Raw genomic sequence first — 14201 nt, forward strand, 5'->3', positions numbered from 1 at the left:
ACTCCTTTTTAGAAATATGCCAACACGTAAAGTACCATAATAGCTATCGCAATTATGTCCAATGGAATAACAGCAAGACAGGGTAATTTTGTGAGTAGCGAGACCCAAAACATTCCATTAAAGTCAGATGATGTTGAGCTGTCATCACAGCTATTTAAGTCAAATACCAGTCAGTATTATGGATCAGATAATGCTGATAAATAAAGTAATCTTAGTTCATAGTATAGCAGGCTGATTGCTCTTAGAACGTGAATAGCTGGACTGTTTACAAATGCTCCCATGTAGAACACCAGTCTGTAAAGATTTGTAGATATTTGCTGTCTCCAGAAATTAGATAAGAAGGAAAAATGCCACTGAATGAATAGCTACCCGTATGAGACACAGGAGCATTTGATCACTGTGTTATTCTATTTTCTGTTGCTATAAGAAAATAATTGAGGCTGAATACTTGATAAAGCAAAGAGTTTTATTTGGCTCACAATTCTGATGGCTGGAGGATCTAAACAGCATGACAGCTTCTGGCAAAGCTCCATCACAACATGGTAGAGAAACAGAAAAGGAAGTGTCACATGTAGAAGGGGCCAGGCACATGGGTGGTCTTGCTTTATAAAAACCTGCTCTTATAAGAACTAAGTAGGGTCCCATGAAAACTACATTATCACCTTCTGATTGCAGCACCCCCAATGACCTAATCACCTTCCACTGGGCCCTGTCTCTTAAAGAGTCTACCGCCTCGACACTGCCACATTAAGGACCAAGCTTCTAACACATGAACTTTTGAGGGGCAGACTCAAACCATGTCCAAATCATAGCACTCACCTTTATTTTTCAATCTTACAGATTATCCAGAAGGCTCATCATCTCTTGCAGTGGAAACGGAAACGTAGCAGTTTTCTCATTTCCTGAATCTCTCAAACAGGTCAGTATTCCTAGGGAGGCATATTCAGGGCCACCAGACTGCTAAGAAGTAGCCTTTGGAGCAAAACTACAAAAGGAGTAATTCTCTTTCTGTTGAACAAAATGTTAAATTCTTCGATCTCATTGTGCACATAGGCAGAAATTCTATACATAATTTCCCTGTTCAGTGTACTGAAAAAGATGCCTTTATTCCCTATAAACTCACACTTATGTCACTTGTGCTAAAAGACCCCAGGAGATCCAGAAACAGCCAAACATTCCATTCAGGTTATCTACTTTCATACTATGAATTATAAACCTTGTCACAGTGCATTCCAGGTCGCTGAAATGATATGGCTTACAAATAGGTTCTTTTTGCCTGACTCCATTATATCAGTTAATAACCTACTCTTACCCACTAACAGGCAAAAAACACCCTCCCTGCACTCCAACCCTCCTAAAATGCTACTAATCTGTAATCAGTGGCAGGCAGCTTTACACACAGGATTCTCTTTGGCCTAGTAAAAAGCTAAACAGACTTCTCTTTGGAGTCCTCACAGGTAAATAAACCAAGGGTAATTCAGTATTAAAAGGAGATTTTTAGTTATAGAAATACCATGGCGCTTGAAGCTATAACCTTGTAAGACTTCTAATTCTTTTCTCAAGAAAAAGCTAGCAATTATTTAGAAGGCTGTCAGTCTGTCTGTGGGTTCTCGGGTCTCAATTCTGTCCCTTATAGAAGATCAGCTATATACAAGTAAAGATAGTGTATCAGGCTTTGTGTATGGCAGTCACTTTGCTGTGTACTTTGTATATGTTATCTCATTTAACCCTCATGTCAAGTCTGTGAAGCAGATATTACTATTCCCATTTTACTTATGAGAAAACTGAGGTGCAGAGAGGTGCTAAACCACTTATCTGAGATTACACATTAGTAAGTGGCTAACCTGGGATTGCAACTCAGGTCTGTCTGACATCAAATTGTGCTCTTTTTGTGATGCTATTACATTTAAAAACCTGACTTGGACTATTTATTCTGCATCTTCACACATCATCAAAGGTTAAAGGGGTTGGGGTTGTAGCTCAGTGTTAGAGCACTTATGTGAGGAACTGGGTTTGATCCTCAGCACCACATAAAATAAATAAAATAAAGGTATTATGTTCACGTAGAATTAACCAAAGGTTGAATGTTTTCTCTGATATGCAAATGCTAATTCACAATAAGGGGAGGATAGGGAAGAATAGAGTTACTTTATATTAGGTAGAGGGGAATGAAGGGAGGGGAAGGGGTGTGGGGGTAGGAATGATAGTAGAGTGAAACAGACATTATCACCTCATGTACATATATGACTGCATGATCCATGTGATGCTACAATATCTATAATCAGAAAAATGAGAGATTACACTCCATTTATGTATGATCTATCAAAATGTATAAATTCATCCCACTGTCATGTACAACAAATTAGAACAAACAAAAATTTAATTTTAAAAAATGGTTAAAGTCAGGTATGATGGTGCACACCTGTAATCCCAGTGAAGTGGGAGGCCGAGGTAGGAGGATCACAAGATCAAGGCCAGCCTCAGCAATTTATCAAGGCCCTAAGCAACTTAGCAAGACCCTGTCTCTAAATAAATAAATAAATAGGACTGGGGATATGTCTCAGTGGTAAAACACCTTTGGGTTCAGTCCCTGGTACCCCCAAAGAACAGGTTAAATAGAAGGAAGAATTACATCTACTTTCTTATCCAAAGCCTTGATGAAATGTTTACTATTTAGCTAAGATAATTTATATACTAGTAGTATCTAGATTTCAGTTATCTATGGTGCTCATCTCTCATTTTCTGATTTTAGTATGTTGCTAAGGGTATTCTACAAACACTAGCATTTTCACATGTTAAAGGGAAAAAAGTTATCTGGTAAACAAATTTAGAAAACCCTGTATAAACAAAACTAGGTAGTTGTCCTTATTGTAGGAGTTCTCACAGCTTTCAATATGCTACTGAATTTTGTGACTCATCAAGAGGAGGTTGTAATATTCACTTGAACTTATTTGACTGTTGGATCCTTCCCTTTGTGCAGATCATGGACATGTGTCTTTATTACAGTGCTTGTCAGGACTTTTAACCTGCTAAGGAACATTGTGAGTCCCCCAAAGTGGAACAAGTTATTTCCCAAACTCATATGACTATATAACACAGTTTTTCAGAATGTCTTGAGTGAATATTGAACTATGAAATACATTTTTTATATGCTTCATACCTTTTCCATGGCAATTTGTCCAAATAAATGAACCAATTAGTTGATGGAGAAAAACAAAGTTGTGTTCTGATAATAACAAAAGAGTGTTTGGGTACACAGGAGGGAAGAACGGGAGCATTTTAAAACTTATCAAGAGATGAAGAATTTTTTTAAACATTGGACTGGAGGTGCAGCTCAGTGTAGAGCATTTGCCTAGCATGTACAAGGCCATAGGTTCAATCCTCAGTACCACAGATAATAATAATTATAATAATAAAAATAATAAAATATATAAATAATTACTACAGTGATATTGATAAAAACTCCAAACTAAAACAACTTCAATGTCCATGAACAGAACAGGTGAATAGTTAGTATGTTCAAATTAGTAAATATTTTATACATATTTTCCTTTATTTTATTTTGAAACATTTTTAAATTAAAGGATGAAGGATAAAAATAATGATTTACACATGTATTTACTACTTAGAATTAACAAATGCTAACATTTTTTCATTTCATCTCAAAATTTTTATATAAAAAGAAATTATTGCCATATTTTTTACATAAAAATGCACTGATTCTAGATGATATTTTCTTCAAAATGAAAAAGTAAACTCATAAAAACACTTGCAGAATATACAGTGCACAAAATTAAACATCCTTAAATTTAAAAACTCTTGTAAATCAGTAAGCAACATTAGAAAATGGATGAAAGATATGAAAAAACAATCAATAAAATAATTAAAATGAAGAATAAGCATGAAAATTGTTCAACCTCACAATAAGGGAATACAAATTAAAATAACCTAAAATACCAATTTTTGTCTATTAAATCAGCCAGTACTCACAAATTATAGTACCTAGTATTGGCAAGGACATGTTGAAATAGATGTTATTTTACACTGCTGATGTAAGTTTAAATACATAGATCTTTTTTTAAAGTAATTTGGTGACAGGTATAAAAGCCTTAAATTGTTCATACAATTTTATCTAGTAACTAATTCCATTTTAGGAATGTATTTTATGCTTTTATTCATGCATTATAGTTATACATAATAGTTGGGTTCATTTTGACATAATCACACATGTGTGAAATTTAATTTGCTCCATTTGAGTCCCTGGTGCTTCCTTTTTCCAACACCTCCTCCCTCCCCCAATTTCCCTTCCTCTGCTAATGGTCTTCTTTCCATTTATTTATCTATTTATTTTAATTGGTGCTTTATAGATATATATATAAGTGTGGAATTCACTGTGCTATATTTATACATGCATAGAGCATAATTTTCTCTAATTAATTTTTAGGAATGTATTTTAATGAAATAATCTGAACTCCGTACAACTATTTATCATCAATTTATTATAATGGTAGAAATTTTGAAACAAAGCTAAATATCTGGCATTAGGGGAATGGTGAAATAAATTGCTACATCATTCTGAAGAAAAACTGCAACTATCAAAATAATTATTTTGAAGAGTAATTAATAGGACTATGGAAAAGCTGTGTGAATGCAGCTTAATTTCATTTTTGCATGGTGCTAGAGATTGAACCCAGGATCTTGCACATGCTACCACTGAACTCTACCCCAACTCTAAATTAAAAAGTATAATTTGAGTCTGGGTTGGGTGGCACATGCTTTTCTTCACAGCAACTTGGGTGGCTGAGGTAAGAGGATCATAAGTTTAGGCCAACCTAGGCAACTTGTAAGACCCTGTCTCAAAATGAAAAATAAAAAAGGACAGGGAATGTAGCTCAGTGGTAGAACATGCCTAGATTCAATCCCCAGTACCACAAAATTAATTAATTAAGTAAGTAAGTAATAGTGAAATTTTGATCAGTTTTATTGCTATACAATTCTCATGCTATATAATTTGAACATTTACAATTCAGGGCCTTTTAGCACATTCACCATCACAGAATTCAATTTTAGAACATTTTCATTACCCCCAAAAGCAACCTGATACACATACGCAGCCATACCCCATTCCTACCATTAAGTAGGCTAGTCTACTGCCTATCACTATAGATTTGCCTATTTTGTGCATTTCATATAAATGGAATCATACAATAAGTGGTCTTGGGGAGAAAATACTTATGTCAAATATCTGATGAGACTTGCATGTAGAACATATGAATAACTCATACAATTCAATAATGAAAAGGAAAATAACCCAATTTTTAAATAGACAAAGAATCTAATTTGAATGCACATTTTATCAGGGAAGATACACAAATGGCAAATAAGCACAAGAAAAGTTGCTCAGCATCATTGACTATTAGAAAAATGCAAATTAAAATCATAAGGAGATTCCATTATACCCATACCAGAATGAGAAATTTTTTTAAAATATTGTGATGATACCAAGTGCTAACAGGGATGCAGAAAAATTTAAATTCATGCATTACTATTGGTAATGCAAAATTGTGAAGTTATTCTGAAAATCAGTTTGGCAGTTTCTTATAAAATTAACACTATATGACTCAGTAATCCCATTACTGAATATTCCCCCTAGAGAAGTGAAAACCTGTATTTACAGAAAAGTTCACATATGAATGTTTATAGCAGTTCTACTCACAAAAGCTTAAAACTGGAAAACAAAAGTCTTTCAATGAGTGAGGGGTGAACAAATTGCACTACTCAGCAATAAAAAAGAATGAACTATTAATGCTTGCAACAACATAGATGAATCTCAAATGCATTATGCTATGTGAAAAAAAAACAGTCTCAAAAGGCTACAAAACCATGTGATTCCATTCATGTGACATTTTGGAAAAGGCAAAAATATAGGGAGAGAAAACACATCAGTGGTTGCCAGGGTTAGGAGTGAAGGGAGGCTCTGCATTCTGTGATGACAGTTACAAGATTCCATGCATGTGTAAAAGTTCACAGAACTGTAGACCAAACAAAAGTTAATTTTACTGCATTTAAAATTTAAAATTAAAAAATTAAAGCAGGATGGGGGAGGGTATAGCTCAGTGCTAGAGCATTTGCCTTATATGAAAGAGTCCCTGGGTTTGATCCCCAGCACTGCAAAAGACAAAAACAAAAACAAACAAAAAACCTTCTCTCCCATTACTCTCAAACTTCTTAAACCCTTTTTCCTCCCCTCTACCATCAGAAATCTCATAAAACAATGTCTTCCCAAACTTTGCTAGGCTTTCTCCTGACCATCACATAAGTCTACTTACTCCTTTTGTCATTCCTAGGCTAAAGACCATATACATATTCCTAGGCTAAAGACTATATATATATATATACACACACACACACACACACGCTGATTACTAAATATGCCTCTCCACCCAGAACTCTCTCCTGAGCTCCAGACCTCTGTAACTAAGTGCCTTTCAACTTTACTTTCTCTCAAAATAAATCAGTTTCCCATTTTTGCTCTCTCTGCTTCATTCTATCTCTCTTCTGATTAATCACCAAGGTGTATTGATTATAATTCCTCAATATTTCTGGAAGCTGTGCACGTTCCTCTGTTTTAATTACCATGACCACTAGATCATATGTCACCTATATTACTTCAATAGCCTCTTTTTTCTATTTTTACAGAATGCATTTTGGTTCATTGTACACAAATGGGGAACAACTATTCATTTCTATGGTTGTACACCCTGTAGATTCACACCATTCTTGTACTCGTACGTGTACATAGGGTAATAATGTCACTCTCATTCCACTATCTTTCCTTCACCTGCACTGGCTCATCCCCTCATTTCTCTCTACACAATCCAATGCTCCTCCATTTTTCCCTTACCCCACACCCCATTATGTATCAGTATCCACTTATGAGAGAAATCATTCGGCCTTTGTTTTTTTGGGATTGGCTTATTTCACTTAACATGATATTCTCAAACTCCATTCACTTACTTTCAAATGCCATAATTTTATTCTTCTTTATGGCTGAATAATATTCTATTGCGTATATGCCACAGTTTCTTTATCCATTCACCTATTGAAGGGCATCTAGGTTGGTTCCACAATCTATCTATTGTGAATTGAGCTGCTATGAACATTGACATGGCTGTGCTACAGTAATGTGGCCACTTCAGTAGCCTCTTAACTGGTCTCTCTGTCTCCAGTCTTGCCCGCTTCCTGTCCATTCTTTGTATTGTAACTTCAATGGTGAAAAGTTCAATCTTTTTCACAGCTTTTCTTACTGGTCTCTGAATAGTCTGAACTCTTTAACATGGTTTATAACTCCTTTCATGATCCAGCCCCTACTCCTCTCTCCAGGCTTATCTCTTATTATTCTCAACTCTGAAGTTTCCTCTCCACCAGTCCTAACCTTATATTCTATGCTTAAACCACACTGTACTTTGTTCAGTCTCTCAAACCTCCCCTACTGTTTTCCATGACTGGGGTTCTTTCTTGACACCTCCCACATTCTCCACCCCAGCTCTACTTCAGCTGGCTAAATAATATTTATCCTCCAGGTTTCACATTCTACATCACATATTTAGGATGTCACTAACTCCCATAACTAAGCTATGTATCCTTTCTGGATGCCATCATAATGTTGTTACAAGAGACTTATTTTGTGTTGTAATAGTCTATTTGTTTATCTGCCTCCCACACTGGATTGTATGCTCCTTGAGGACAATGATTATGTTTTGTTCACATTTTAGTATCAACCCCTAACACAATGCCTGGCAGCGGGTAAGTATTCAGTATGTATTTCCTGGATGAATGGATGAGGAGAGAAGATGCACAACAGTCTCTTAGATTAGAGGTCACTACTCTTTATCCCTTTCTATATTTTCCAAGTATTCTATGATAAAATGTAGTGCTTTTATAACCAGAAAATAATAATGTTCTTGAATTAATTCTAAAAGTATATTAAGTATACTTGAAAAGGAAGAAAACCTATGAAAAAAATCACTCATAATCCTAGTACCTAAAGATAACTTGTTAACATTTTCTGTATCCTTTCCAGTATTTTCTATGTATACATATATATACAGATATATTTGTATTTGTATATATGTATATATTTGTATGTATGTACTTGGGATTGAATTCAGGGTTGCTTAACCACTGAGCTACATTCCCAGTCCTTTTTATTTTTTAAATTTTTGATACAAAGTCGCTTAGAGCCTCACTAAGTTGCTGAGGCTGGCCTCAAACTTGTGATCCTCCTGCTTCAGACTTCCACGTTGCTGGGGGTGCACCACCACCCCTGGCTCTATGGATATATTTTAAACATTGAGACCATATTGTGTTGTTTTGAATTCTGCTCTTTTCAGTAACACCAAAAGTAATTCCTCATTATATAAAAGAACAATTGTTATTTAACTATTTCTCTGCTGTCCAACATTGAGGTTTTACTTAATTTTCATTTATATGATTTTATTTAGTTTTTCACTATTATGAATAAGGCTATATGAATAATGTCATTGAACAGAAATCTGTTCCCCTCATTTATAGCCATTGCTGTAGGATAGGATCCTAGAAACAAATTTATGTTATAAACTTTTTAAAGATGCAACATATATGGTTGAATTGTTTCCAGAAAGTGTATACTAATAACAGCTACTCGAGAACCTCCTATTCCTTTATTCAGATTTTATTATGCTTATTTTACAGATGAGAAAACTAAGGTCTATTAACACAGTTTATCTGACTTAGCAAGTGGCAAAGCTAGAATTCCAATTCAGAATTGCTCAATTTCAAAGCTCATGTTATTTCCACGTAGATTTCAAAAATAAGCATTTGAATTAACAAATTATTACATATTTAATAAGAAAATATGGAAAATCCAAGTAGACAGTAAGGCAAATAAAAATAAGTTACCCATGAGTCAACTGCTTTCAACAATTTAGTGTATTTTCTTAGAATTTGTTCCACATAAAGTTTGGGGGTTAAAATAACTCTAATTTGTGTATTCAATTTTTCATCCTGTTTATTTTTCATAAACATAATTTTAACAGTTACAAATTATTGTCAAATGGGTACTTCCATGCAAATTTTTACCATTGTTCAGCTCACCTATGAATTTTTTCTTTTCATTCCCAGGACCCACCATCTCCCATGAGGCTTACAGAGTTCAATGTTGGGAACCATTCTCAAAATAAGCCACCATGTTGGATTGAAAGCTTCACAGTTTGAAAGCATTCCATCAAATACTTGCTGTGCAGATGTTTCAGGACTTCACAAATTATTTAATTTACTTACTGCTCTGCAGTTTGGTAACAATTACTTCAAGCCAGTTTTTCTTCCTTTCCTACCCTCTCCCAATCCACAAAAGCCTAAATGTAAGATACATATCTTTACATTCATCTTGTCAGGTAAAAGGGAATTTGGAAGACTTCCTTGGAGTCTTTAGTTCCCCCAGAAAAACTATTAATCATATCTACAAGGGTCTTTTTGGTATTGTGGGGGGGGACCAGCATACATTGGCTGCTTGTGTGCATGTGCATTTATAAACATGTATATGTGCAGCATACCTACACAAAATTCTGCTGTAATGTTGTAAAAATCAAGGTTTAAAAAGCCTGAGGATTTATTAATCATGCCTTTTCCCTAAATAGCAATTTAAATATTTGCTGAGCTTTGAATCATACACATATCAGATATCTCGAATTTGAGAGGGAGATTCAATACACTGTGACCAAGGTCCTCAAATTGAGAATCAAACAACAATGTAAAACCTGTTCTCTTGTCACAGAGGTTCCTGAAAGCACCACAGTTAATAGAAAAGATCAGATCAGATCAGATCAGATCAGCCTTCCACTTTATTAAACATAACAATTAGTGTTTTAAAGAGTTTTAATGTCAGGCTATGGTAAAATTCTCCAATTACTTTTATTCATTTCTCTGCTCTCTAGCTTTATTTTAGCTTTTATAAAGTACTGTTATGATGAAAGAAAAATTATACATAGCCTAAGTTATGGGCCATCGGTTTTATAAAGAGTTTTAAGGGTGATTTTCAGGTTTAATTACAATACTGTTCAAAAGGTAAAGTTTCACAGCTAACATAAGTCTGAGGATTAACTAAAGATCTGTATTTTCACAGCAGGGGTTAATGTACAGATAGTGATAACTGAACAGTAATATGCCAGTCCCTTTTTTTTAAGCCTCAGTGGTAGCACAGCCATTAAGATAGTTTATATCCATTTCCCCATTTATTTATAATCAGCCTTTCTTTCAGTCCTAGTGCCTGAATCAATGAGTATGGACACTAATGCTGCTTCTTTATAATAATAATACCTAAGAGTATTGATGTTTTTCATTTTTCAACCAGCACTCTAGTGCCCAGCTGCTGACAATAAAAGCCCAACTCTTACAGAGATCAGTGGGAGTTAGAGGCATCTTACAGATATCAAGGAATTGAACTCCTTGTGGGATGGTTAAGTTCACTGAATTATCCTCCCTGAAATCTTTTTGAGTAAAAGAAAATTGCCTATCACAAATAAATCAGTGCTGAGGCACCAATGCAACTAAGATGGTGAGCAATCCAGCTACATAAAGCAATGACAAAACCTGTTAATTTGGACCCCCTATGTAATTTTGACCAAAGTGAGACTTTCAGCATAAAATAAATGGATTGTGGTCAGTGTTTCATTTGAGATTACTAGACATTACTAAATCTATTAGGGCCTGGGGCCAGGGTCTATTTCTTAAACTCTGAAGCTATGCAGCAGCCTAGACAATTATGCACACTAGATTTCATGATGAGATCTTACACGTTGAGATGGGAAGATTTTTCCCCTTCCACTCTCCTAAAACACTTCTCTTGTTAAGGATTCACTAGAAAGCTTATTGGTCCATCCACATGGTTTTATGATGGACAAACTTGCCTTCTATGTCTATACAAATGTAATATTAAATGGAGTACAGTGGGCCTCAAAGCAATCTTCCCCTTTCCTGTCTGTCATCTTCTGACAAGAGTTTAGGCAGAGCAGCTGCTTTCTATGATTTAAAGTCAGAAAGGCAACAAGAACTTCTTTGATGCATAGATTGTATTAGCACACAGCTCTTACAGAAATCAGGTCACAAAAGACAGTAAACTACAGGGAAGCTCTGGAAGGGTAAAGCTCAGGGGAGCTATAATGCAAAACTGATTGTTTAATGTCTTCAGAAGGCCAAATAAATCAGGGTTTTACCTGAGGACTTGAGAAAAAATAAACCTTATTCCCATGTTAGCACCTTGATCCCACTAGTTCATAGACTCTGATATTATCCCTATCTGTAGATCATGAGGGTATTGATTACTGTGCATAGTCAACTACCTGGTTGATTATTGATCAAGAAGACAGGTTTTTCTTTAATAATTAGCACATACTGATCTCACTCCTTTGCTTTCCGTGGAGCCATGCCCAATATCCTCTGTGGGATCTCATTTTCCAGTTTTTGGTACTCTTCTTTCCCATTTGCAAAATGAAGATACACATTGTTAAGATCCTACAGCCAAAAGGTGCTATGTTAACTCCCTAGTGCTCTTATATGTCTTTAATTGCAGGACTGGAATGAAAAGTTTAACCATGACAGTATTTCTAAGCAAACCAAGATGCTCCATTCTTTCTTCTATGCTATCATTGCTGATTTTTTTTCTTGCATAGCTTAGAGTAGTTTGTTAATGTTCTTCCACTTGTTCTGACAATGTCTTTGGAAAGAGAATGGAAATTATTTTTCCAAAAGGGGGAAAATTAAGTGTAAAAGAAATGAAATGCTTCCCAAAAGCACATAGATGTGCTCACAGTCACCTCCAATACAGAGTGATTTGGCTTCCTAGTGAATGGAGCAGCTTAGAGCAATTGGGACAGCATCACATTCCAGATGAGTCCTACTTTGTCCAAAATCTTAAGTAAGCAATTTATACAACTCTTATTTTCTAATGCTCTATGTGCCTCTTTCCCCCATTGGCCCCATGTGACACATATTTATACTATATGGTATCAGCCAGTGTCATAATCTCCTATGTCATCCAAAGAGCCCAGTTCGGGGCTGCTTTTGCCAGGGAAAATAATGTGCTCTCCAATGTTTATGCCAAATTACACGAAGTGTAGACATTGAGGTTAATGGAGATTTAAGCACAATGCTAGCAGGTATGTTTTAAGAATATTGAATATACATTATTGCAATGCGCACCTGAAATTTAACAAAGCCCCAATTCATAAGAATATGATAGTCATTCAAAGGTTCCCTTTCATCTCTTATACATATCTACATAAACATGTGCATGTACACACACACAAATCTCCCAAAGCAGGCTGCCTGATCATCAGGAGCAAATCCCTTAAAGGAATGATTCTACTTTTAAAAACATGTCTAATAATCACAGCAAGTGAAGAACATTCCATATATACATTCTAAAACTTCACTTTTACAGTGGCTGAGACTCAGTTGGTGCAAAAGACATGTTCTATGCAGAGGCATAGAACAAGATTGTGAGACCCTTCCACAAGTCCCATGTTCCAAGAAAATTCATGAGCTCCATCCAATCAGTAGGAAATGGTTGATGAGGTATGGTACATCCACATTTAACCACAGCTGCAATGTACCATATTAATCTGTAGCCTTTTGCATGTGGCTGTTATGTAATATAATAATGAATGGGTGGCTCCTAATAGCATGCAAACCATGACTTGTTTACTTCCCCAAAAGGGCTAGAACTGTGTCCTGCACAGTGTTCAAAATCATTAAACGTGTTCATTGGCGCAGCCTGGTACACAGCCATCAGCAGAATGAGTTAAAACATACAATGGATTCAATATATCAGGAAATAGATTCTTAGTAAGGAGTGGTGTTGAAGGAAAAAAAAAACCAATAAGATAAGATGCATTCAAGGAATAATTGCTTTCACCCTGCTGGCTAAATCAGCAAAGGAACACAGCAGGAAAACTGGGACTGGGTCTTGGTTAATATGTGAAATGTATTGGAGAGCCAGAAAAAGAAAGGCACTGGGGACCTCAGCAGTTAAGCTCAAGTTGCCAATTTGCTACAAATCCTTTTTTCCACCAATCTGCTCAAAGTGATTGTATATAGTATTCTTAAAACCATGTGTCTTGCTGCAGAAATACTGACAAATGCTGGCTAGCTTTATCTTCCTATGTCCTTATTAAAGGTATATGCATAAAATTGTGGTTTCTTTTCTATATTATGGTTTTGTTAAACAATGTTGGCAAAGCCTAAAGTTTTAGACTGCTCTAATGGAAGTTTCTATACATCTCATTTCACGGGTGTATAGTGAAGATTATTCACTCCCAGGCTGATTGGCATGTGTGGTATATAGACTCTTCTGTAACATCTTATCTTCTGAACACTCACTCCCATGTGTTCAGTATTTCTCTCTTAGTTCCCACATGAATGTGAGTTGGAAAATTAACAGCAATCTCTTTTAAATAGAAAGCTGACCAGTCCAATGGCATTTAATCATGTTCATTCCCTGCTCAGCCTCACACTTTTGTCTTTCACTCTGTCATTGTGAGAGGTAGAAAGGAAAAAAAAAAGGAAGTTGTTTTATGTGTCTAAAGGTGATGTGGACTCTGTTTTTTTTTTTAACAACAACAACAACAAAAAAAAATGTTACTATTCTCTAGATACATGTCACCTGAAAAAAACTTTCAATAATCCTGAGAAAAGCATACTATAGCCCACTTGCTCCTAAATCATACATTACTCTCAGGGAAATATCTGAAGAGACCCTCAGTAAGTAAGCACTCAAAAAGGCTTCCCACAATAGATGTAGCATTTGCACAAAAGTCCTTTACAGATAGAATGAAGACCCCCCCATTAGCCAACCAGAAGGCAGAAGTCATTAGAAATGCAGAGTATTGAAAAACAAAGTTTGGAAAAGTCATCTGCGACTTTCTGACTAAATAATAATGGAGAACTTAAATCACTTAATAGAGGCCCAACCCGTGGAGGTCAGGCTTAACACAAAACCAAAAAGAAATCTTTTATTCCAGTTAAGCTTCTATAAAAAAAAGTACTTACTTTTGTCTTAGGTAGAGACCTCAAATATCTCTGTTGAACATCCTTTCTAATGTATTCCACTGCATCAGCTACAAACAGCTTTAATTTGCATCACAAACACAATATAAAAAGAAATC

At 35.5% G+C, this 14201-nt stretch overlaps 1 protein-coding gene across 2 annotated transcripts in view; it reads left to right on the top strand.

Moving 5' to 3' along the window:
* ZDHHC15 (zDHHC palmitoyltransferase 15) overlaps nt 1-13232 on the top strand; it is a gene marked incomplete at its 5' end in the record, with an annotated part of 92977 nt that extends 79745 nt beyond the window's left edge. For both annotated transcript variants that reach the window (XM_079123069.1, XM_079123070.1), the window contains 2 exons: nt 841-919; nt 9163-13232. In XM_079123069.1, coding sequence (XP_078979195.1) covers nt 841-887 — 47 coding nt within the window. In that variant the 3' untranslated portion in view covers nt 888-919; nt 9163-13232. The remainder of the gene's footprint in view (nt 1-840; nt 920-9162) is intronic.
* Nucleotides 13233-14201: the final 969 nt, after the last annotated feature.

This window comes from Sciurus vulgaris, assembly GCF_902686455.1.
Source record: "Sciurus vulgaris genome assembly, chromosome: X".
Lineage (NCBI taxonomy): Eukaryota > Metazoa > Chordata > Mammalia > Rodentia > Sciuridae > Sciurus > Sciurus vulgaris.